A 23,665-nucleotide genomic window follows, 5' to 3' on the forward strand; every position below is an offset into this window, starting at 1 on the left:
ATAAGGCGCATGCAGCCATGGGGTGGAGCAGCAAGCTGATCACGTCTCCTTGGCTGCTTGGCTCTAGTCTCGGGAGGGGAATAGTGATCTGAAGGGCGAGGGGGCAAAGACACCGCGGAAGCATAGGAGTGGACATGGCCCGGTCGGCCTATGAGAAAAGAAAAACGGTCTCTGCGGATGCTCATGGTCCCCTATTCCCTCAATGCGGACCCTCTCCGATTCACTCATTCGGTCGTCATCTCCCTCGGGCCAGGCGTCGCAGCAGGGCTGTCCTCCACCGTGCACTGCCCTTTTGTCCCCTGCTGGCAGTTTGTGTTGGTGGCGAACAAACCCTCCTCGGGCCAACAAACACCTCTTCACCTCCTCTCCCTCCCTCCGTCTCTCTCTCTTCTTCTTCTCTTCTTCTCTCCTTCTCTCCATTTCCTACTTTCCTAATATACACTCCTGCTGCCCCTGCTCGCTGTCCAATTTCACCTTCCGCCACCAAAATAAATCCCTCCCCCTTTACTCTCCAAAGGCTCTCTCTTCCTCCTCCCTTGAGCCGCATCTCGGTTCCTGCATCCCAGCCCCAACAGCTCCACTTTCACTTCCCTCTCGGCTGCCGCCACCCTTTCTCCAACACCCCTTCGCCTCAATTGCAGTCCTCTTCACCAAAGCAAAATTTTTTAGGCGACAAGCAGCAGCTGCCAGTACCCCATCTTCACCTCTGCAGAAGATCCAAGCGTTCTCTGGTTCAACCCTCACTTGAACCCTGATCCAGCACTCCCACAATGGTATAAAGCGCCTGCAATCGCTCCCACTCATCATTGCCGTAAATGTGCCCAGACCAGGCTAAAAAAAAAAACGGACGCTCTCTGCCACTGCCTTCTCATATAGATGCGATCTGATCCCGAAGAGGAGTATACGCTCCTCGAGAAAATTGGAACAGGGTCTTTCGGCACCGTCTACAAAGCGTAGGTGATCTCTTTTCTTTTCTCCCTCCTCATCACCTCCTGTGGATATCATTTATTCTTTCTACAGTCTCAGACGATGGCAATAGTACTCTTTGCTGCTCTCAGCGTCGCTACATACCTTGGCAAAGCCCTTTGTGTGTGTGTGTGGTTCCCCCCTTTTTGTCCCAGAGAGATTATTTCCACGGGTTGTACACGCAGCAGTCGACAGAGCATCACTTGTTACATTTTTTTACATTTCGCATGCAGATGTCCCGTGTGATGGTATCCAATTCTCCTATTTTCCCCACTGTGCCTCTGTGCCCATCTTTGTCATACCACGCCGGCACAACACGTTTTTTTTTCCTAATATTTATGCGCATGTACACACCAGGCACATCAGGACATACCCCTGGCTAACCGCCAGAAGAAAGAGCATCAAGCAATGCAACGATAGCCCTCTAACTTGTGTATGCAACGCAATTTATACTATCTCATCTTAGAATCCACAATGTCTCGAAGGAAGTCGTGGCCATCAAACAAATCAACCTGGAAGACTCTGAGGAAGACATCAGCGAGATTCAGCAGGAAATTGCGCTCCTCTCTCAGTGCGACTCGGAGTTTATCACAAAGTACTATGGCAGTTGTGTAAAGGGATTCAAGCTTTGGATTGGTAAGCATTCATCATTCTACTTACTTCCCGTGCCGCTTAGGCCAACCATCATCATTAACCTCCCTCTCTATCTGTTAATGTGATAGTGATGGAGTTCTTGGCCGGAGGATCGTGCTTGGATTTGGTAGGCATCCTGGGAACAGCATATTCTTCCATATGTCTGGTAAAGGGAGGTTCGCAAACATGTCACTAACACTCTATTCATCTGTTTGTTCTAGCTTAAACCCGGACCATTCAGTGAAGACCATGTAGCTATTGTCCTGAGGGAACTGCTGCTGGGCCTAGAGTATCTCCACGCAGAGGGCAAGATTCATAGAGACATCAAGGCTGCTAATGTCCTATTGTCCGGCTCAGGCGATGTCAAGCTTGGTAAGATACGAGCGGTGGCCAACGTGTATGCATCATTCACTCCTTACACATTCGACACAGGACTAAAATTTGACTGTTTGGTTATTCCGTGAACAAAATCTTGTTGATAGCCGATTTTGGAGTTGCAGCCCAGTTGTCGCAACAGAAGAGTAAAAGGAACACGTTTGTCGGGACACCAGTAAGTGCTTCCGCGTCTAGACCAAGAAGTGTGTCCGACAACGTTGTCTATCATCCGATCCTCATTCGTTCTTTATTCTTTTATTCTTTTTTTTTTTTTTTTTTTTTTTTTTTTTTTTTTCATTTCTCTAGTTTTGGATGGCACCGGAAGTCATCAAACAGGCTGGATACGACGCAAAGGCTGATATCTGGTCACTAGGCATCACCGCTATCGAACTCGCCAAGGGAGAACCGCCCTTGGCCGAGTATCATCCCATGCGAGTCCTGTTCCTGATCCCGAAGGCGAAACCCCCATCACTCGAGGGCGACTTTTCACGAGCGTTCAAGGAATTTGTGGAGCTGTGTTTGATCAAGAATCCCAAAGATGTAAGCAAAATCGGCGCACTTTGCGCGCTATGCTGCTTTTCGCTTCCAGTCGTTTTGGTGACATATCCTGACCTATGTATCTCTTCACGATACTTTGGATGATATCCAGAGACCAACCGCCAGAGATCTTTTGAAACATCGTTTCATCAAGATGGCGAGGCGCAAGGTGGAATTGCAGGAGCTCGTTGAACGATATGATGTCTGGAAACTGGCCGCTCATCAGCGCGCGGCGTCCTCATTGACAAGGACGTAAGTTATATACTCTGGCCCCCTTTTTTTCGTATGCTTGCTCGTACCATTGTCTAAAGATAAGGATATTAATATCGATATGCTGCTGTGAATGTTGTCTTTTTTAGCTTCAGCACCTTCAATACCAATGATGACGATATGCCGTGGGATTTTGGCACTATTCGCATCCCTGGCCTGGCTTCTGCGGCTTCTACAGTCCGGCGTGCTCCAGATGCGCAAAGTACAGTCCGAGCGGTAAGTGGTTTTTCATCGAGTTTGTTTGCCATATTTTCAAAGTCCAACAGAAACGGAGAAGTTCTAAAGAATATACTCTTCCCACTCCCGCGATGATTTGCAGAGGCCCGGCCGAGATATTGGCAGCGTCATCAATCTCGCTAACCTCAAGGTATGATCTGGATCCCGTATTGCAAAGCATATTCGTTCTTGAATCCGTGTAATATTACGATCCTTACGCGTAATTCTTTTTATAACGACTATTAGATTGATGGAGAGGAGCTTGAGCTGTCAGAGTCGACCTTGGACACCAATAACCCTGGACCTGGAGATATGACAATCGAAGATGGGTAGGTCAACTTGCGCTGTGAAGATGCCTTTTATGCTCCATTTTTTTTCGACTCTGAAAACTAGAAACTAAACACACGAGTTTATATTCTTCTATATATATTATACTAGGTTCGAGACAATCAAGGCTGTGCCGGCAGCCAAGAAGGTCATCAATGAAAACACCTTTGAGGAAAGTCCTCAGGCGGAGGCTGGTCGACAGCTCGCAAATGACGCGCTACTGCCCGTTTTGAAGAAAGTAAGTAACTGAGGGAAAAAGAAGTGGAAAGCATCCGTGGATGCAGTGGTCCCACAGCTGATCTCTAATCGAAACTTCTGAAATCATTAACAGCTCAAGAGCGGCGAGCATAGCGCCGAGGATCTAGAGGCGCTCAGTGTTTTGGAGCATGGAGTTTCAGATCTCAACGACATCAATCCGTCTTTGCTACTCGCCTTCTTCACACAAGCACTCACGCAAATCAAGGGAAACAGCGACCTCATGAAGCAGATCGAAACCCATGGTAGCACCGCCGCTACTGAGGCGATAGGTGTGCTCGGAAATGGAAGAGCTCTGGATGATGAGAGTGAGGCCCTGTCCTCGTCTTCAACTGTGAATACGGACTCGACTGATACGACAGCCGTAGAAGCCGACAAGCCTGCAGCAGAACCGACACCTGAGGTTCGGAGTCCGGCTAGTCCTGTGGCAGAGGCGCTTTATGCCCGCTGGATCGAACATCTCCGGTCCAAGTGGCCAATTGTCGCATGAATTTATGGCAGCGAAGATCCCAAGAAACAAAGCTCTTAACGGACGGACAAGAGTGCCCGCGGCAAATTACATACTTTGAATGCGGCGGATCTCTTTCATTAAGTTTGTCTAATTTTCTACAGAGCCTTTTGTTATTCGCAACGCCATTTCATCCATAATTTCAACAGTGCTTGGGACACTGTCTTGTTTTATTTTTATTGTTCTCATATGCTTGTAGCTCTCTGTGGAGGAGGGGGGAGAGGGAGAAGGAGCTCAAGTAGGGAGAGCAGGTGTAGAAAGTTTACGCAGAATATTTTTGTCTATTAGTTCTTAATGTAGTTTTGCTGGCAATAAGAAAAAACGCGTTTTTTTTTCTAGTGTCATGTGATGGTATGTAGCAGGTCACAAAGTGTAAACAACTTTTTTTTTTTGTTGCACTTGACGGACAGCTTGTTGGACGTTGCCATTGTACGAACTCGACCATACCCCTCCCTCCATCATTCATTCCATTCATATCCCAATGGCCGTTGAAAAGAAAAAGAAGGATCCCGTACTGGCCCTGGTGCCAAAGTATGCCCGTGGTAGCAGCCATGAAGCACTCGAGGGCGTCAATGTAACTATACCTGCCCTTTTTGTACTTCCCCCTCCCCCCCCCCCCCCCATATTCTGTTCCTAGTAACAATGCTAATCAACACTTTGTTTTTCATCCCCAATATCCCAATAAACAGAAACTCCAAGATAAAAAACTCAAGGGAACTATCAAACGGCGGGAGAAGCAGTTCAAAGAGGCGGCGTACAAGGCGGCGTCGTCCGAGATTCTGTTGACGGAGGAAGGCGGGTTTCTGGAACCCGAGGGCATTGAGAAGACATACCAGCTCTCGCAGGCGGCCCTGGGCAAGGAGGTTGATCTGGCAACGTCCCACAAGATGTTCACGCTCGATCTCAAGTTTGGACCGTACTCGATTGATTATACACGCAACGGACGACATCTTCTGATCGGCGGACGGAAAGGACATGTGGCAGCGTTCGACTGGCAGGCAGCCAAGTTGGGGTGTGAACTGCAGCTCAGGGAGACAGTTCGGGATGTCAAGTATGTTATTTTTTTTTTTATGTTGCGGGGTGAAGCAGACTGTGGAGGAGACCGAGGCGATGTTTGGTGTTGATCAAGGAGAGACGTCTTTTTTTTGGAAGATGTTACTGACGGGATTTTTCGCTTTCGTTTTCGTTTTTGTTTTTGATAACAATAGATGGCTGCACAACGAGACGCTGTTTGCGGTGGCCCAGAAGAAATATGTGTATATCTACGACAAGACGGGCATGGAGATCCACTGCTTACGGAACCATATCGAGGTCAACAAACTGGACTTTTTGCCATACCACTTCCTGCTCACCACCATCGTAAGTTATATTTCTTTTTTTTTTTTGCTCTTTTGTGGATTTCTGGATCCTTTTGCAGGAACTTTTGTCTAACGGAACAAAAACTCTCCCTTCTAACGTTTCCCCTGTATTTGCTTGACGTCCTCGACGAATCGCCAAAAAAAAACGAACGGAAAAAAAACAGGGAAACACAGGATACCTCAAATACCAGGACACATCGACGGGAAACCTCGTGGTGGAACACCGCACGAAACTCGGGAAATGCAACGTCATGACCCAGAACCCCTCCAACGCCATCATGCACCTCGGCCACGGCAACGGCACCGTCACCCTCTGGTCCCCCAACATGACGACCCCGCTCGTGAAGATGCAATGCCATCGTGGACCCGTTACGGCGATCGCAATAGGTCATTCGGGCGAGTACATGGCCACGTCAGGACTGGATGGTCAACTCAAACTGTGGGATCTTCGGACATATAAGCCCATTCAAGAATATTACACCCCGACACCAGCATCATCGCTCTCGATCTCGCAACGCGGTCTGCTCAGTGTTGGGTTTGGTCCGCATGTGAGCGTGTGGAAGGATCCCTTCCGGACAAAGCAGGTTTCGCCGTACATGAACCATCTCCAGCCTGCGTCCGCAGTGCATGATGTGCAATTCGTGCCGTTCGAGGATGTGCTCGGAATCGGACATCGGGGCGGGATCAGCAGTATCATCGTGCCCGGAGCCGGAGAGCCAAACTTTGATGCATTGGAGGCGAACCCGTTCCAGACAAAGAAGCAGAGACAGGAAATGGAGGTGCATTCGCTGCTGGAGAAGATTCAACCAGAGATCATCACCTTGGACAGGGGTATGGTCGGCAAGAGGGACGTGGCTCCGGTCCAGGTCTTGAACAAGGAGAAGAAGGAGGCCTGGGAGGCCGCGCATCCGGAGGAGGCCAAGGAACTCAAGTTCAGGGCCCGTGGCAAGAACTCGTCCTCGCGTCGTCATCTCAGAAAGAAGGCCAAGAACATTGTCGATCAGAAGAAGGTATGCATGCAAATTCGCCACTTGGGTGCTCAACTTTACCTTGGCGATGTTATAAAAATAATATGGTGTGCCAAAGATTCATCTTCTGATTTCTTAATTTTTTTCTTTTTTTCCTTTTTTCCTTGCTTAGGTCGAGTTGCTGGAGAGGATCGAGAGCGACAAGAAGGAGCGTGCGAAGAGGAGAATGGGCAACCCAGACGAGCCCGTTACGGCCCTGGATCGCTTCACTGGCAAGAAGAGGAAAATCTAAAGCTCGGGATTCAGCACACACCTCCATTCTCTTTTGTCTACCAAGCAACAACACCATCCACCTCACCCTTCGCATCTTTTTCATCACTCGTAATAAAAGCAACAAACCATAGATTCATACCAAGGAAGCGTCTTGATTTATTACATGCAAAAATCAGGGCGCATTGTATTGTATTGTATTGTATTGTATTGAATTGTATTGTATTTTTTTTTTGTCTCTGTATATTTTTTAAATTCTTATAACAAAACATCGCGACCGATGTTTTTTTCTCTTTCTTGGTGCAATTGAACAAATGAATAAAGCAAAAAAAAGCAAACAACAATATGTACTGTAGGGATACAAAAAAGCAAGAAAGGAAAGAAAAGGGATTCGTCCACTTAAACGACGACCAAGTGCATCAACGACTTGAGTCGGGTCAAGTTGCCGATCCAGGGTGGCAAGAACCGTTCGGAATCCATCTCAACGTCACGGATCTCCGGTGTCTCGAATGAGCCGGCATCCTCGAGCGAGATGGCATCCAGCATCAGGGTATCGTTCTTCTCGTTGGCGGCCACACGCATGGCGATCGCCTTGATCAGATCCGGACTCACGGGCACCTCATAGTCCGCAATCATGTAGTTCTGCACCAGCTTCTGCACCTGTGTTGGCGTCAACATCCAGCAGACATCGTAGATGATCTCGATATCGTTGTGCGATGCCTTCTTCAACTGCAACAGCTTCGTCGCCTGCATCAGGTGCTCCAGCTGCAAAGTGCCCTCGGGCAGATCGTGTCCCTTGCACCACTCCTCAATGCGCGTGATGTTGTACTGGATCTGCATCGCACGCTTCCATGTGCAGAAGTTGCGGCGCATCAACAGGTCGTTGAAACCAGTGACTCCGACCATCTTCAAAAGCTCCGTCATTACCTGGCGGACGACTGTGTGCTCAACATAGTAGCAGCTCATCGCTTTCCAGATCTTGTTGAACAGCATCAGGAGATCATCCATGCTGAAGGTCGGTGCGGATCCGATCAACTTGTTGAAGAACCGACCAGAGTCATTGGTGATGAATCCAGGAAGGGCCTGGCTTTCGATGATCGCGGGGATGATCATCTTGTTGAGCTGCTTCTTGAGTGACTTCATCCAGACGTGGAAGATGTTGTACTCCAGGCACTCGAGTTCGTACTTGACTGTCGACACCAACTGCTCGTACTCGATCCAGTCATAGTCCTCTCCGCAGCGCGCCGTCAGCTCCTCGCGGGTGATCTCCTGTTCGCCAATGCAAATCAACGACAACAGCTCGTGCACGTTCGAGAGCCAGTAGGCACAGGGGATGATAGTATCGTCGCCAACAATCGCCATCGACTGCTGCTGGATCGCCTGCATCACATTGATCATCAGGCGCTCCGACTCCTTGATGTATCCGTACTTCCACATCTGCGTCGTCAAGAGACCGATCATGTGGGCTGGGAACATTATCTCCTTGATCTGGGGCAGGTTCGACAAGCTGGGCGAAGGGATCTTCATGTTCTTGATCAGTCCGTTCAAGACCTCCTCCTGCAGACCCTCCTCGTCCTCGAGGATGCGCATGATCTCGACCTCAGGCTGCTCGATCAAGCTGTGAATGCTTGGACGAGAACGGTTGACACGGCGAGACCAGTCGTCGCCGGACATGGTCTTGGCAGTACGGCTATGGTTATCCAGGTTATCAAAGACGCTGTTGGTCGTCTTCTGGGGCTTGAAGAGAACACCATTCTCAAGAGCAGCAATATCGGGCGTGCTGTTGCTGCGGTTGCGGAGCTTGGGAGCCGGTGGGAGCTTGGTGCCGTTCGCGTGATAAGGAATAGGCACAGCAGGAGGGAGGGTAGTAACGATCTTGTGGGGAACTTCCTTTGCAAACGAGTAAGAGTTCTCGTACTTGTCGATCGTGCCCTGAGCCAGCTGGTTATGCATCGACGACGCCGTGTGCGACTGAGTGGCGCCGTTGCTCGTAGGAGGAGCCAGACCTTTCGACGTGACTGGGAAACTTGAAGTGTCGCGACCAGTAGCCTTTGACAGCTGTGCTAACTGCTCGCGGACGTATTGATTTTCGCGTCTCAAGGCTGTCACCGTTTCCGAATCCTCGGGCTTGACCTTCGCTTGCGCGGCCAGCTTCTGAATTTCTTCTTTGGTCTTTGCGAGGGATTCTGTCAGCTTGGTAATCTCTTGATCCAGCGTCCGGACCTTCTCGACCGATTCGTTGTACTTGGACTGCAGCTCCACGTTCGCGGCCTTCAATGTCTCGAACTCGTTCTTGGGCACAGTAGGGTTCTCCGCAGCAAGGGCAATTTCCTTCGACTTGGACTGTTGTGATAATTCGTACTTTTCTTTCCACAATCGGACCTGATTTTCGAGGCTGGCCACCTGGGAATCGAAAGTTTTGTTCTGCTGATGCGCCAGATCCAAAGCCCGCGTCAGCTCCACCACTTTTCCCTCGAGGCGATACGAGACTTCCTTCAGGTGGTTCACCGAGCGTGCCTCGGCCTTGAGCTCCAGGAGCATCTTGCGGGCCTTGTTCCTGCGGACGCACGACTGCACCAACACAATTGCGTGGACCTCCTTCTTGTATTGGGCACGCGCCTGCATACCGCGCCAGATCTGTTGGATCTTGGTCGCGCCATTGGTCTCGCGCATTTGCTGGAATGCAAGACGGGCCTGCTTGGCGCGGATGAGGCATTGCAGACGAAGGACATGGTTGCGAGCCTCGACGTACTTCTTGCGCTGAACGTAACCGCGCAGGAAGGTCTGCAGCATGACGGCAGAGCGTTCCTCGCGGAGAGCACGGACTTCCTTCTGTGCATTGACCTTGCGAGCGAAACTCTGGATCTTGATGGCAGCACTGCGCTGGCGCAGGTACTTCCTCTGGCAGATGAAGCGGCGTGTGTTCTTCTGGATCAGAGTCGCGTACGCGTTCAACTTGTCGGTACGCAACTTTTCCATATAGGCCAGGAGACCAGCGCGGAAGAAGATCTTGGTAAGACCAACCTGATACTTGTCGGCCTCCTTGATGGTAGCCTCAAGAATGGCAGAACACATCTTTTGCGTGTCAAAGCCCCAATGCTCAGAGTTGACCAGCATGTAGTAACGCTCCACAAATTCTTCAAAGGACCAGCGCGAGGGGTAGCCGGCACAACTGATACGAATCGTCTCCAACACACCACAAGCACGCAGCTGGCCCAAGACCATAGGAGCATCGAAGGCCCATGGCTGCTTGGCCTCATTGGGCTTGAGACAGCGAATGTAGTGGACATTGGTCGAGTTGATCGTGTCCATGAGCTGAATGAGCGAGCCCTTGAAGATCGAACCGAGAGTAGGCTTTCTGTTGATAACACTCTTGCGCTTATCCTCCGTCAACTACTCAATGGAGATGAAAATATGAATTGTAAGTTGAGTAAAGAATAATGATAAAGAAACATTTTGCCACCGTCTTTGCAGTCGCTATCAACAGAAATAACTTACGCTTCCACCAGCACCGAGAGTAGCACTCGTCATGAGAACCTCCTCCAAGAATTCGTTGTCAGAGTTCTTGATCAGGTTCAACAACTCGTCAGGAAGGGTATCGCGATTCTTTTCGAGGAATCCATCGCAGTCGTAGGTGACATCGTGGGCATAATGCGAGATAGTGAAGGCAGAGTTGGAGAATCGAGGCTTGGTGAACCACTTCTTATGCTTCTCAGTACCGAGCTGGGAGAAGAGCTTGTTGCACCAGCTCTGGTCGGAACCACCGGGCATACGGGATTCCTCGTCCAGGAGCGACAGGACTCCCAGCTTGCCCTCGATCATCTCGATACATGGCTGATTATCACTGAACTCAATGAACTTCCAGTCGATCTTTTCACGGACGTACTCTTCCTGCTCCAGCTTGAAGACGTGCTGGTTGAATTCCTGCTGCAACTTCTCGTTGGCATAGTTAATACAGAACTGCTCGAACGAGTTCTTCTTGAAGTGCTCGAAACCATAAATATCGAGCACACCAATGAAAGAGTGGATTCTGCTGGCGACGGCTTCGCTGGAAAGACTGGAGTTAATGTTGTTGACCAGCCAGTCAAACAGAGATGAATAGATATACTTGGCTACAGAGTCACGGACGATCAAACTCTGCTCGGGCTTCAGGGAGGAGACGATCTTCTCAGAGCGAGTCGTGATCTGCTTCTTGACTAGCCACTTCTTAAACTCTGTGAGAGGAATGCCGAGGACACGGGTAGCGGTGATCAAGGAAGGATCTTCATCGGCAATTATGGCGTCGGTACGACCGGTGACTTGAATGTTACCGATGTGAATAAGAGCAGCCAAGAGGCGGAAAATGTCCCACTGCGCCTGAACAGAGATACCGATCGTCGAGAGAGCGCGTTGTGTAATCTCGAATTCGGCAGCATCGTCGACACCGTTGATGGTCTGGACGCCGCCCTGATTCAAGTAGCTGAACTGTTGGATTGACTGGAGGTCAAGTTCCTTCTTCTCTGAGGGGGGCGCACCAGCGACGAGCTGGTAGAAGATATGGTAGTTTCGCTCATGCTCAGGCTGGTAAACCAGACGGGATCGCTCCAGGAGATAGGTTCTGATCTTGGCTCCGATAATGTTACGCTCCTTGTCGAACTGGATCTCTGTGAATTTACCGAAACGGGACGAATTGTCGTTACGGGTCGTCTTGGCGTTACCGAAGGCTTCCATAATTGGATTGGTGGCCAAGATCTGCTCTTCGGTCTCGCTCATCCCGGTCTTGGAGGCATCGACACCACGTTCGCTGTCGTCGGCGGTAGCAAAGTAACGCATGATGAACTTTGCGCTAACAGTCTTACCGGCACCACTATAGAAATGAACAATGTGAGGATTAGTAAAGTGTGAAAGGAGATGCAGAAGAAGAATATCAGGAAGTCTGAAAGAGAAATCGTTACCTCTCTCCGGAAACGACAATAGTCTGGTTCTTTTCGTCGCGGATCATGCAACGGTATGCATCCTCGGCGATGGCGAACAAATGGGGCTCTAGCTCACCGCGTCTCCTTCCAGAGTAGGCCTGGATGATATCTTGAGTGTAGAGGTTGACACGTGCGAAAGGATTGGCTGCGATCAGGACAATTCCGGAGTATGTGTAGATGTTGCAGTGCGAGTAACGCGTTCTGATGTTGCTCAAGACTAAGGTAGCAGAAGATACATGGTAGGTGATGTTAGCGGGTCGTATCATGACTGGGAAATCGCAAGATTGAAATCGTCGGCATGAAGGGCTTACCTGCTGGTTCGTTCAGATATGAAAGATTCGTCAAATCCTCTGTGCCCTCCAAAAGGGGAGGGTTACGCATGGGTGGGAGGATGGCATTGTTGGAATCTTGGATCTTGGTGAGTGTGGACGAGAAGACATGGTCCTATTAAGTTGTAGCGTTGACAGGTCGTTTTTTGTTAGAAAGATGAATTAAGTATGAAGGAAGCATCGAGGTATTCACTGTGAAAATCTTGTTACCTTTCCATTATCGTCCACAAAGGTCATGGTGACCTTTCCATCAGCGGCGACATCCTGTGTGTTCAGCGTAGCACTGATCCAGCCCTCCTTGTCATCTGTGAACCAGCACTTTACGCCCTTGACATAGGTATCCAGTGACATGTTTGGTGGCAATCAACGGTCTAAAGGATTGGGGGGACGGTGTTTATGAGGTGTTAAGGTCTTGTTCCGACAGGCGGTTCATTCATCAAAGGGTCATCGAGTCGTTAGGCGTTTCCAGGGATCATCAAAGTCGTCAAAGTCGTCAAAGCCATGAAAAAAAAGTTCGAATGGAGTGATCGTTAAAGATATGGAGTCGTAAAAAATAAATATTCGTTGAAGGGGGGAAAGGTTGTAGTGGTAAAAAAAAAAAATGTTTAATTGGTGCCTTATCAGACCTATGATAGGCCCTAAATATAAAGACGCATGTCGGGAATAATCACAAAATAAAATAGAAGGCAGCATCGACGGGAAGACGCAGTTTAAATATACGAATATGCAAGAGAAAGCCGACACCCGAATGCTGCTGTCCAGACCACCTGGACATCGACACCCATAGCATTGCACAACATCGCAACGCATATGTGTGGAGTAGTCGATCACGGGGCAAGGAAAGCTGGGGCAGGACAGGACAACCACCCACATTACCCACAGAACTCTTCAGCCTAGCCAGCGACTATGTTGAACCACATCTTCACCTGTCAGCTCTGTGCATTAGACGCTCCCTGTGGTCTTTCTTCACTTCCCCCTAAATCTGTTTTTTCTCTCTCTCTCCTGCCATCTACGGGGGTCGATCTTGAAATGCACAACAAGTAAGACAGCAGGGAAAGAAACCTGAAGACGTATAGGTAGGAACAATGGGAATCCGCAAGACTGTATGATGTATGCAAAGGAAATGACTGGTCAACCCGAGCCAGAGCAATTACTGCTTTCCCTTGTCCTCTATACCCCATCGAAGCATAGAGTATTGGCGAACGCGATGTAGACAACCACAGAACCGTCGTTGTGGAACTGCTTATGTCGGATCAACGACAACAAAGAGACAATGAAAACGGAATAAAGAAACGACCAAACGACCAAACGACCACCTTCGAGAACTGGAATCACCCTTTCAGAACAGAATGAGAACCCTCTTTTTTCGGTCATCCCACCGAGTCAAGTGCCCTGAAATGAGTCGAGGGCACCATCCCACATTTCTGTGGCCAAGATGATGAGCACCCTTAAAGTTCCCTAGTTTTGGTTGTTGTGCTCACATAAACAGGGAGAATTGTGGCGACGGTGTCGTGCAGGGGAGGGGAGCACAAGGCCATGCGGTGCACACACACACATACACATATATACACACACACACACACACGCACACACATACAGTTCCCGATTGCCACGTTTCTCTCCACGTTTTTTGCTCGCTCCCTTCTTTCACGCCATCGCCAGTGGGCGACAGGCAGCAACAAGACCCTATAGCTTACCTATGATGCGGTAAATGCTGACGGATATATAAAAGGTGAAGTTACGCCAGGAACACACTGCAGTTATGTAGACAGAGTGTGCTCTAGTGAAGCGTTATATAAAAGGGAAAAAAAATAAAAATAAAGAACAAACAAGAAGGAAACGAGATGAGGGATGAAGGAGGGGAGATGAAGGAGGGGATGGAGAGGAGGAGCTGAAGATGATGAGGGTCGGTGGAAGGGAGGCGAAGGGTGAGGGAGAAGGAAGAAGAAGAGGAAGAAGAAGAAGAGAGAGAGGGAGGGAAGGAGGGGCGGAAAAAAAAGAAGGTTTCCCCTCCTTTGTGTTTACTTACCAGTCAGTCAGGCCCGTTCTAGCGGTATCTCTCGGTGGCCCTCTTTTTCCTTGTGTACCGATTTACAGTCAATGTGTGTGTGTGTGTAACGAACGAGTTTTTTTTTTTTTCCCTCCTCCTCCTCCTTTCTCCCTCCTCCTTCTTTTCAAGTAGCCGGACTGGGGAGCATGGAATTGTGGGCATCCGTATCGACAATGACAATGAACAAGACCATTGGACAGGACCATTGAACAGGACCATTGAGCAAAGCCAATTGAGCAGGGACCATTTGGACATGGAGTAGGCACAGGGTTTGCCTGTGTGGCGAGTAAGATCGGGCCCGCGAGATTGCAGACGAATCAGAGGTGGCCGGTCCAGGGGGAGGAGGTCCCTGGACCAAATCTTTGACAGCCGTTAAAAAAAAATATAAACCTACTTTTGTACGTGTTTTGCAGCACGTAAGGTTAGTGTGCAAATCTTGTCTGCACCACATGTTGTACTCGCAAGGCTAACAAGGCTAGCAAGGCAAACAAATCAAACAAGCATGCAGATGCACTACCATAGTCTAACACCATGCAGGTTATGTTGCGGACAAACGGGGACCGATTCTTTACTCGTGTCAACAAAAACGTATTTACAAGATCCGCTGGTAAATAGGAAACGAAAACAAAAAAGCAGAAAAAAAAGGACTGAACGGGTAAAAGGGCACCCAGCGACTACTGTTGTAAGCAAGTCAAGTCGAGTCCTTTAAATGTCCTTCTTGACCTCCGCCGTGGTACCCCTCAGCTTCATCTCCATGACATTATTCTCGTCCGCCAGGCGGAGATACTCCTGCTGCTGCTGTTTGGCCTGCTTCTTCAAGTTCTCAAAATCACGCTGGGCACCTTCGTGGCTGGCAACAATCTCTGACAGATCCTTGACCTCCTTCTTCAGCTTGGTCTCTGACTCCAGCACGCGCTCATATTCTTTGCTCTGCTGTGCTGCCTATTTGGTACAAGAAAACACATGCAAAGTTCCGTATGTTCAGGAAAGCGTCTTTTTCCTCGTATCAAAAGTGACGACTGACGATGTGTGACAGGATGAGAGAGAGAGAGAGAGAGAGAGAGAGAGAGAAAAAGATGACAAAGCACGCTTACCTGCTTCTTAACAATTTCCATCTTTTCTTCACTCTTGAGAAGATCCAAGATCAGGAAGAAAGTGCGGTTCAGGATGAGGGACAGGAAGAGCGTGAATCCAGTGAGGTACCTATCACACAGCATTTGGCAGACAGGGCCCTCAAAATCAGTCCAACTGAAGCATTCGGGCGTAATGACATTGCTTTCGGCTTCGAAATTAGTAAGAAAAATAAAGCTACTTACATGTTGCGCTGAGCATAGAATCGACGGGCGGCAATGCTGGTCTCTGCTCCCTGAGCATGATGAACAGGTGGGGTGTTCTCGGTGATTACTTCGACCTTGATGACACGGTTGAGAGAGTCTAATAAACCCCAATACGCAGGATAAAAGATATTAGGAATTAATGACATGTTTGTGTTCTAAGCATGATGAAGAGACCACATGGAGTTTGTCTAGTGATGATGCTGCGTCGACTGTAAGGAGGCATAGAGCAATGAGATACATACCGACAAAGAGGATGAACACGAAACTATCGAGTGCAATTGATCCGAAACAAAGATAAAAATATGAGTTCAGCGATCCAGTCATGTCCGCACGAGCTGCTGAAAACGCCACGTATTTGCAATCACTCACATGAATACGATCTTCATCACATATTGAATGTGGCCCATGAACGGAGACTCGGCGAGGAACTTGAGCACTCCTCTTCTCCAATTCATTGGCAAGGGAATCTGTTTTATAGTTGATAAGGGTCATATCACGGCGATGTTAGATTAATATCGCGTTCAATTTACGAGGCTCTGAGCAATATACACTGCGTGTTCATTCGAATCTTACGATCAGGAGGATGAAGACAATCATCTAATCGTTTGAAATGAGCAAAGAAAAAGTCAAAGTCGACGCCTGGTTAGTGGTAGGTATGAACAGCAGGTGGTGCTGGTCCAGAGTGGGGAGAGTAGCATAAGAAGTTCACTTGCCTCGGTCATCAACAGGGTGAAGATCATAGTGTAAGGCAGCGACATGGTGGCAAGGGCTGTGTGGAATGTGTTTAAAAGCGGTGGTGGTGGTGGGGTGTGGGGTGTGAGGTGTGTTGTTGGAAGGAAGGAAAGAGAAGGATGTGTCTGTATGGAGCCGTCAAAAGGATGGGAGGAAAAGTCTCAGATATCGCATAGAAAGTGGTATGCCGTGTAAAAATGACACCGGCCAATTATGGCGCGTCATTGTCTCGTGAAAAATGACTTCACCATTTCACGAATGAAAAAAGCGCGTCCTTTTCTCCTGGTCCGTGTTCATCCCCTAGACCCCTAGACGGCCGGTGATTGTCTTTTGTTTGATACAGCGATATGCGGCTGGTTCCTGTCTTGCTGCTGCTCAGTCCATCACAGTGCCGGGCTAGCTCTATGGGGACACAAATGAAGAGACAGCTCCATCAACATCCGATTCGATAGGGTGCGCTCTTTTTATCCCGTGCCTTTCCTATTTGGAGCATCAACAGACTTCCCCCTCCCCACACAACATCCACCCACAATCTTTCTCTGCTTCTTCCCTTGCCCCTTCATTTGACTGGTGTGCCGCCTCTTTATCTTTTTATTGCGTGGATGGTGTCATTGCGAATAGAGGGCAACCACGGTTCCCTGCTGCTCAGCAGTTGCCACCAACATTAATTGTGACTATTTTTTGGTATGAAAAAAAGTCGGTCCACCTGCTCTCTTGCCATGGGGAAAAAAAAAAGTTTCCCTTCCACTTCCGCCTGCGCCCTTTTTCTTCGCTCCGTCTTCTCTTTTCCTCCCTTCCACCTGGACCTTCTCTTCCTATTCTTGGTCAGAGATCCATCCTTGACCTCACACTCCTCCTCCTCCTCCCCATCCGCTTCCCTTTCGCCAAACTTGGCCTGCCCCTCGTCTCGTCTCGTCGTCCTGCCCTGTCTTGCTTATCCCCTGCCTATAACTGTCCTACACCCTTTCCAAACTCACTCAAGCCCTTCTTCCCCTACCCTCATCAGACAACACCAAAGTCAGACGTATAACCGCAGCAGCAGGCTTCCTTTTCCACAAGCATTGTCGTATCGTCCATTTCTACCACTCGCCAAGAGCGACTCCCACAGCCCTCTTTCCCCTTGTTTCCCCCCGCTCCACTGTCCTTTCTCTTTGATTTCCGATGGGAATCGTTTACAAGAAATCTCTACACGGCGAAAGCGACGAAAAGATCCTGGTCTGCAACAACTGCAAGACTCACTTTGCAACCTACGACCAAATCCTCTCCAAGGTACAATTTGCTTTCTGCATACATTGCATCCCCTAAGTGAAAGACATGTTCTCATTCTGTGGTTTATACCCACATGAACGTGAACATGAACGTGAATACAAACATGCTGTTGCTAGTCAGCGCGACGGACCTGACGGTACGAGAACAATTGATAAAAAAAAAAAAGTCTTATTGACTCGTTTTCTTTCTCCTTTTCCTCCTACCCTAATGCTCGATATATGCTTTCGCGCACATGGCACTCTTAGAACTTCCATGGACAGTACGGAAAGGCGTACCTCTTCAACACTGTGTAGGTCTCATTCTTTCCGTTCAACCTCGTGCACAGTTTAATGTGGGACTGTTTTGATGGGCTAATTCCGATTATTTCATGCTACTGCTTCCTGTTCCTTTTTTAGGATCAATGTCTACACGGGCGAAGCCGAAGACAGGTCCATGAGGACAGGGCTGCACACTGTCCAGGATATCCACTGCGCCGAGTGCTCGACTGTTGTCGGGTGGAAATATGTAAGCACGCTCTCTGTATCTCTTCCTGGCGCAAACGAAAAGCATTCGCATTCAACAGCATCAGTGCCTATTGTAGCCGGCTCTAGTGCCCAGGGTATATCTCGATTATACTCCCCTCGTCGTGATTGGGAGGGATTATTGGATCATTTTTACCCTTCAATCATAAGGCTGACCAGTCCACGCTGCTCACTCGATCGCTCCTCCTAATGACCACATTCTGCTCTCGCTGTTCTCGCTTATCAAATTAGCTCGTGGCCTACGAACCAAGCGAGCAATACAAAGAGGGACATTTCATTCTAGAACGAACCCTGCTGCACTGCGTGTGAAAGTGGAAATGCGACAGGAGTGGGAACAGGAGCACCGTAGCCCCTAGACCAAACACTTGGCCTACAGCTGTTTTTTTTTTATTCATTTGCCATTTCAACATACAGTGCCAAGGATTAACATTGGGCACACTTTGAATACGTATGTCAGCACAGCATATATACACTCAACAACGCTTTATTTCATTTCTGTTGCTTCCTCGCTCCCTCGTTCGTTTGCCTATGGCTGTTTGGCCTTAATAGTTTCGCGTCTGTTCTCTCTCTCTCTCTCTCAAAAAAAAAAAATCCAATCCGTGCCAAGGTATCCAGGAATAAAATGATGGATCGACAATCTCGCCACATTTTTTTTTTATATTTTTATATTTTTTCAGAACATTACTCGCTCATTCCATAACTCGAACAATGGCTTCTTCAGTTGTTTCTTCTGTCTGATTTTATTTTATTTTATTCAGCATAAAGCTATTGTCCTTTCTAGGTCAGAACTGGTAGTTATAAAACCGAGGCACCTTGTTATCCTGTCAGCATGCAAGGACGTATTATCTAGATAGGTATTCAAAAAATCATCTCAATAAAGACCATACCACTCCTTTGTTCATAGCGCTATTTTTTTTTTTTTTGCTTCCAACACTCTCGGTAATCTACAAACACCGCGTTCTTTATACTAGGGTACGTGGTAGTCGCTCTAACGATCTATTCCTGCTACTTATTCATTACCCTGCAGTTGCTTTTCTTTCTCCACTTCATTAGGCGACGTGGATTGTCATGACTCATCAGTATACAGGTCTCTCTCATCCTCCCTTCGACCCACTTTCTATTGTGTGATGCAGCAATAGCACCGTATCTCTTATTTTATTATGGTAGTAGGGTTTGAATAAAACAACAGGGATATTAAGTAATATAATATGTAGTATATGAACAAGGGTGACAACTGAAAGAAAAAGTGGGCGGAGGGAAGGAAGGGATCTGGTTTCTTTTCTCTTTTTTTTTTTTTTTTTTTTTTTCTTTCTTTCTTTCTTTAGACCATAGCCATCAAGACGGCACCAGCGCCCGCAAGAACGACATGTCCCCATGAAGAACCGAATCCAGCGGCGGCAGCGCTAGGCTGGTTCGTTGGAGAAGTAACGGCGCCAGCGGAGGGGGTGGTGGTCGAGTTCGAGACATTGATGACCGCAGCAGGGAATCCCGTAGTCTTTCCGTTCGCGTCGGGGACACTGGTCCAGTTGTTCCATTCGTTGTTCACACAGTGCTGGTAAACGTTCCAGTAGAGGGGGCCAGTCATGGCAGGCAACTTGAACTGGAGGCCGAAATCCTCGTACATGCTATCGAGCAGTTGACCGTTGGACCAGGTCACGGATCCGACGGTGGTGTTGATGGTGCCGTCGGGAGTGACGATGGGCACGTCCAGGGGAACCATGTTGATCGTTGTGTTCCAGGGGAGGACCGCGTGGGGCTTGACGGAGGTGACGCCCTTGGGGATCTCGACAATGACCAGGTCGGTGCTGTTGCCGTTGCAACCGTGAGGGACGCGGAAGTTGGTCTGGAAGTATGAGTTCGAGACGGCGATATTGGGGTTTGCGGTGACGTGGGCAGAGACCGAGGGGGCTGTGAAGAGAATGGTCGAGACGACGGCCGAGGCGATGATGGAGAACTTCATGGTGAAAGAGAGTGAGAGAGAGAGGTGAGAAAGTGAGGAGGGGTGACTGAGTGAAGAGTGAATGAAGACTGAAGAGCGAGGGAGAAAAAAAAAAGAAAGAGGCGGCGGCGGCAGGCCCTCTTTATATCCAGCAGAAACAAAAGGTGGTATTGTGGCCACGAAAGATGAAAAGAAACGCTGTGGAACTGTATGTCACTGTACGCGCCTCAGCGGGGACGGAGGGAGGAGTGGGGGGAGCCTAAAAAAAATGTCAGAATGGACAAATGTGCTAGAAGCGTGTACCGCAACAGATGGCAACGATTCGCTCCTTCTTGTCAAACTTTAAATATCGAATCTTAAACGTTTATCTTCGCGATACCCCTGGTAAAATTCCTATAATGCCTTTGTGGATACTGACACCACACTAGGCAGGCAGGCTAATGCTTATAAACTCATCCTGAGCATAAGCAACTATACGTGCCCTCACATGGATAACGGTTGAACGGATCGAACGGGTTGCACTGTTAACGGCCTTCGATATGACCACGGGCTGTAGCGGGCTACCGTTGTACACCATGTTGGTCCCCCCCCCTCCTTTCCCCCAGGGCGTGAGTGAATTCGAATACCAAATGACTCGCTGTACTCCAGACGTGGTATTCTCTGTAACCCACCGAGAAAAAGATTCCAGTGCACACAGTAGGACGAGTGAGATTGAGGCAACCAAATCCGGGAGAGTGCAAAGAGTACCGCGCCCATCTTGACAGGTGCATGTATTAAATGATGGCGGTCCCGAGTCAGGTTCTGACATCTTTGACAGATTGGAGCCTATTAAAGTTTGACACTTCTTTTTTTTCTTCCCCTCAAGTTATTCCAGATGCAGCTGTCAAACTCAGTCCAGGGTTTTTTTGTTTGGAAGGTTCTCAGCCGCCTGGGTCGGATTTGGTTTTCTTGACTCGGGATAACAAAAAGCTGATATTCTGTGATTGAATTTTGACAAAACACAATTTGGGAAAAGGGCGAGGGGGGCGTACCCTTCGGTCCTGTCAAAAAAAAAAAAGATAAGAGCAAATGGCGTCGCATAGCATCGTAGACTATGTCAGGACAGAGAAATGGCAGGCAGAGAAAGATAATGACCAAAAAGTGTCTATGGAAATATAGGCGGAGCAAAAGAAAAAAAGAAGGGGCCCGGTTCAGGCGTTTTTTTCTCGGTTGTTTTTTTTTGACATTATTCTATTCTTTTTAAACTGAATCGAATGGTGCTTTTTTTTTGACGTTCTTCGTCATCTTTCTTCCACCTCGTCTTTCGTTGTACTGTATAGACCACCACTGTCTCTTAATCCAGCTCATGCAAGCGCTCCGCTGCAATAGAACCAAAGGCGTGCATTCGATATTCAATTGGTTAGTGCTACATGTACTTGTACTGAACAGAAGAAAAAAAAAGAGATGCGAGTCGAATATACAATGAAGCATGTATGTCGCCTTTTTTTTTTTTTTTTTTTTTTTTTTTTTTGGTCCGCGCCTGTAATCAGTAACCATGAAATAGGTCCAGACTGTTATAGACCGGTCCGAACGTACGAGCGCCATCTGTGAAATATACATACCTTCATATGGTACTCGGCGCATCATCGACGGACGGTTCGTTGAGCGAACTTTGATAAGGCTGTCAAAAGGTTGTCAAAAACGCCACGGGGCTCTTCTGGTAGAGCAACGGACACACCTTTGTATGTCGAGCTCTTTCCATTGCGTTGATATATCATCCGCGTACACGATCAGTTTGATGTTTAAAGGTGATTCTATCTTTTATTTTATTTTTATTTTTCAAGTGCGTTTTGTTGTTGTAAAACTCCAGCAAGGCTACACCGCACAGATGATCGGCACCAAGTACTCAGATATGAGAAGAAAAATAGCATCTAGGGGATCAGATCATTTCATCCGATCATCTAATCGGCATTGTCAATAGACTATGCCGAGGCTACATAGCGATTCGGATGTGACGATCGAAGGTTATTATATTTATTGAATAGATGAGATGAAGGCAACGAAAGGTATATATATACAAAAAGCGGGAGACCTTTTACGGTTCTCTATGGACACTATAATTTATCCGCAGCCGGCGCATCCGGTGCCTCCAGAGGTGGTGTTCGACTTGACCATGGTCATCGATCGCTGTCTCGAGAACACGACCGATCCGACTGTCAGACCAAGAATGACCGCGAAGAACAATGGCACGTTAAAGGTCATGGTCACCAACATGAGCGCATAACCAAGCGTGGTCTCAATGAAGGTCAACACGGCGCGGATCAAATTCTGCCAAACTTCCTTCGCGGTCCAGGGCTGGCGCCAGATATGGACCCAATGGAGCAGAATCGAATTCGAGAGGCCACCTTTACCACTGTTCGTCAACGAGACTGAAGAGTCTGACTTGGCAATGTCCTCAAACTCGCGTGCATTCTCCTCGGCCCATTGAACCTCGAGACCGTTGTGATAGGTCTGGATGGTCTGGAAGAAGAGCGTCAGGAAGAAGAGGGCGAACCAGGTGCCGACATACTGGCTCTGGTTCCGGGGTACCCATTTCTCGAACAGGACATAGTCCGAGAAACCCAGGTGGAAGTACATGCGCATCGCAGGCGGGTTCATGTCGGGGCTGCCCACACCGGCCGCACAGTACTCGGACGACTGAAAACTCAGGGACGAGGCGGTGTCTGAGGAGGCCGAGCACATTGATTTCCAGGTAGCGCACTGGTTCATGTCAGGCATGGCCTTGCACAGGATCGCATATGTGCCCAAGGTGTCACAGTCGGCAGCGTAGGCACCGGGGGCAGGCTTGGGGCATCGTTCACATCCAGCCATGTCCATCTCTGTGCAGATGTCGATGACAAGTGCGGAGGCGTTCTTGGTCGTGGGGAACGAAGAGATCATGGGGGCCTTGGAACAGACCGCAGGACGGGAGGCCGAGGAGGTCTGGTTGGCGGCTGTGCCGCAGAGGGCGACATAGTTCTTGCAGTTGCCCATGTTGGGCATGTCGACGGCGCAGATGTCGGCGAGGACAGAGAAGGGGGTGCACCATTGGTCAGTCTTGGAGGCAGCTTGGCAGGATTTGTAGAGGGAGCATCCGGGCATGTATGGCATCTGGGTGCAGAGGCTATCGAGATCCGTCTGGATGGTTGCGGCTGGCAACTCGAAGGAGACACAGGAGGGATCCGAGGGAGTGGTGAGACAGTCCACACCCTGGGCTTGAACTTGGGTCCTGGCGAGGGCCAGGAGAAGCAGCAGCACCGAAGAGCTAGTCTGGAGGAATGAAAGTGGCTTCATTCCTGATGTGTTGGGTCAGGGAGAGAGAGAGAAGAAAGGACTGCAGGAGGATTTCTCGAGGGGATCAAGGATCAAGAGAAGGGGAATAGAGGGTGGTTCTTATATGCACTCTCTTTTTACTACCACTAACTACGGACGCACCTATGTCGAGGTATGGGCGTGAGAGCGTTGTTCAACGTTGATGTCAAAACAAAGAGAACAAAAAAAAAGGGATGCGCCAAAGGAGGAATGAGGATGTCAAGGGCGATGAGGAGGGCGTACAGCAGGAGAGAAAGGTTGTCAAACCTGTCAAACTTGTCAAAAAGGAGCTAGGGAGGGAAGGGAGTGAGCGGCGCGTGTGTACCCTACAAAAGGAGAGCCAAGGAGAAGGAGAGGGAGCGAAGAGAGAGGTGAAGAGAGGGGAGAAGGGAGAGGAGGGATGTCAAGCTGGGGGTATGAAAGGGAACGCGGCGTGGCGTTAAAAAATAAAAGCGAGACAGAAACTCAATAATTCTATTCTGTCCCAAAAAAGATGGATGGGAAAGACTAGAAAAAGGTT

The 23,665-nt window shown here is 48.8% G+C and overlaps 8 protein-coding genes across 8 annotated transcripts; 3 read left to right on the top strand and 5 right to left on the bottom strand.

Moving 5' to 3' along the window:
• The first annotated feature begins 354 nt into the window (after positions 1 to 354).
• BC939DRAFT_455761 (kinase-like domain-containing protein) lies at positions 355 to 4,454 on the top strand. The gene is made up of 13 exons (XM_051556232.1): positions 355 to 773; positions 877 to 953; positions 1,433 to 1,602; positions 1,689 to 1,726; positions 1,821 to 1,971; positions 2,082 to 2,149; positions 2,281 to 2,514; positions 2,624 to 2,763; positions 2,871 to 2,997; positions 3,101 to 3,148; positions 3,244 to 3,326; positions 3,436 to 3,562; positions 3,656 to 4,454. The coding sequence occupies exons 1-13, from the start codon at positions 771 to 773 to the stop codon at positions 4,067 to 4,069; spliced, it is 1,680 nt and encodes a 559-aa protein (XP_051410778.1). The 5' UTR covers positions 355 to 770; the 3' UTR covers positions 4,070 to 4,454.
• Positions 4,442 to 6,830, top strand: BC939DRAFT_455763 (WD40-repeat-containing domain protein). Its single transcript, XM_051556233.1, has 5 exons — positions 4,442 to 4,629; positions 4,787 to 5,138; positions 5,296 to 5,446; positions 5,610 to 6,455; positions 6,586 to 6,830. The coding sequence occupies exons 1-5, from the start codon at positions 4,569 to 4,571 to the stop codon at positions 6,703 to 6,705; spliced, it is 1,530 nt and encodes a 509-aa protein (XP_051410779.1). The 5' UTR covers positions 4,442 to 4,568; the 3' UTR covers positions 6,706 to 6,830.
• Positions 6,831 to 7,082: 252 nt separating this feature from the next.
• Positions 7,083 to 12,318, bottom strand: BC939DRAFT_504410 (P-loop containing nucleoside triphosphate hydrolase protein; the record flags this gene model as incomplete). Its single annotated transcript, XM_051560525.1, has 5 exons — positions 7,083 to 10,076; positions 10,182 to 11,529; positions 11,618 to 11,855; positions 11,950 to 12,082; positions 12,178 to 12,318. 5 exons carry the CDS (start codon positions 12,316 to 12,318, stop codon positions 7,083 to 7,085), a joined length of 4,854 nt encoding a protein of 1,617 aa, XP_051410780.1.
• A 1,600-nt stretch (positions 12,319 to 13,918) lies between these two features.
• Positions 13,919 to 14,359, bottom strand: BC939DRAFT_455772 (uncharacterized protein). Its single transcript, XM_051556234.1, has one exon. It carries the CDS (start codon positions 14,270 to 14,272, stop codon positions 14,015 to 14,017), a length of 258 nt encoding a protein of 85 aa, XP_051410781.1. The 5' UTR covers positions 14,273 to 14,359; the 3' UTR covers positions 13,919 to 14,014.
• Positions 14,360 to 14,553: 194 nt separating this feature from the next.
• BC939DRAFT_455774 (B-cell receptor-associated protein 31-like-domain-containing protein) lies at positions 14,554 to 16,235 on the bottom strand. Its single transcript, XM_051556235.1, has 7 exons — positions 16,068 to 16,235; positions 15,928 to 15,951; positions 15,724 to 15,821; positions 15,597 to 15,619; positions 15,334 to 15,451; positions 15,112 to 15,220; positions 14,554 to 14,959 (listed from the first exon to the last, which is right to left on the bottom strand). The coding sequence occupies exons 1-7, from the start codon at positions 16,110 to 16,112 to the stop codon at positions 14,723 to 14,725; spliced, it is 654 nt and encodes a 217-aa protein (XP_051410782.1). The 5' UTR covers positions 16,113 to 16,235; the 3' UTR covers positions 14,554 to 14,722.
• A 1,012-nt stretch (positions 16,236 to 17,247) lies between these two features.
• Positions 17,248 to 18,185, top strand: BC939DRAFT_398647 (Yippee/Mis18; the record flags this gene model as incomplete). Its single annotated transcript, XM_051552431.1, has 4 exons — positions 17,248 to 17,355; positions 17,601 to 17,644; positions 17,751 to 17,859; positions 18,108 to 18,185. The coding sequence occupies 4 exons, from the start codon at positions 17,248 to 17,250 to the stop codon at positions 18,183 to 18,185; spliced, it is 339 nt and encodes a 112-aa protein (XP_051410783.1).
• Positions 18,186 to 19,160: 975 nt separating this feature from the next.
• On the bottom strand, positions 19,161 to 19,884 carry BC939DRAFT_455784 (uncharacterized protein). The gene has a single exon (XM_051556236.1). It carries the CDS (start codon positions 19,834 to 19,836, stop codon positions 19,198 to 19,200), a length of 639 nt encoding a protein of 212 aa, XP_051410784.1. The 5' UTR covers positions 19,837 to 19,884; the 3' UTR covers positions 19,161 to 19,197.
• Positions 19,885 to 21,583: 1,699 nt separating this feature from the next.
• On the bottom strand, positions 21,584 to 23,591 carry BC939DRAFT_455786 (Ctr copper transporter family-domain-containing protein). The gene has a single exon (XM_051556237.1). It carries the CDS (start codon positions 23,125 to 23,127, stop codon positions 21,916 to 21,918), a length of 1,212 nt encoding a protein of 403 aa, XP_051410785.1. The 5' UTR covers positions 23,128 to 23,591; the 3' UTR covers positions 21,584 to 21,915.
• Between the last annotated feature and the right edge of the window lie 74 nt (positions 23,592 to 23,665).

The sequence above is a fragment of the Gamsiella multidivaricata genome (assembly GCF_025024155.1).
Source record: "Gamsiella multidivaricata strain RSA 2152 chromosome Unknown BC939scaffold_45, whole genome shotgun sequence".
Classification (NCBI taxonomy): Eukaryota; Fungi; Mortierellomycota; class Mortierellomycetes; order Mortierellales; family Mortierellaceae; genus Gamsiella; species Gamsiella multidivaricata.

Coding starts and splice junctions, on each gene's coding strand:
- BC939DRAFT_455784 (XM_051556236.1), bottom strand. CDS start 19,836: ATGAAGTTCTCCATCATCGCCTCGGCCGTCGTCTCGACCATTCTCTTC.
- BC939DRAFT_455774 (XM_051556235.1), bottom strand. CDS start 16,112: ATGTCGCTGCCTTACACTATGATCTTCACCCTGTTGATGACCGAG. Junction 15,221..15,333: donor TTCTATGCTCAGCGCAACAT/GTAAGTAGCTTT, acceptor GCTGTGTGATAG/GTACCTCACTGGATTCACGC. Junction 14,960..15,111: donor TGGAAATTGTTAAGAAGCAG/GTAAGCGTGCTT, acceptor TGTACCAAATAG/GCAGCACAGCAGAGCAAAGA.
- BC939DRAFT_455772 (XM_051556234.1), bottom strand. CDS start 14,272: ATGTCCAAATGGTCCCTGCTCAATTGGCTTTGCTCAATGGTCCTGTTC.
- BC939DRAFT_455761 (XM_051556232.1), top strand. Junction 2,515..2,623: donor TGATCAAGAATCCCAAAGAT/GTAAGCAAAATC, acceptor GATGATATCCAG/AGACCAACCGCCAGAGATCT. Junction 3,327..3,435: donor GATATGACAATCGAAGATGG/GTAGGTCAACTT, acceptor ATATTATACTAG/GTTCGAGACAATCAAGGCTG.
- BC939DRAFT_455786 (XM_051556237.1), bottom strand. CDS start 23,127: ATGAAGCCACTTTCATTCCTCCAGACTAGCTCTTCGGTGCTGCTGCTT.
- BC939DRAFT_455763 (XM_051556233.1), top strand. CDS start 4,569: ATGGCCGTTGAAAAGAAAAAGAAGGATCCCGTACTGGCCCTGGTGCCA. Junction 5,139..5,295: donor GAGACAGTTCGGGATGTCAA/GTATGTTATTTT, acceptor TGATAACAATAG/ATGGCTGCACAACGAGACGC. Junction 5,447..5,609: donor ACTTCCTGCTCACCACCATC/GTAAGTTATATT, acceptor GAAAAAAAACAG/GGAAACACAGGATACCTCAA.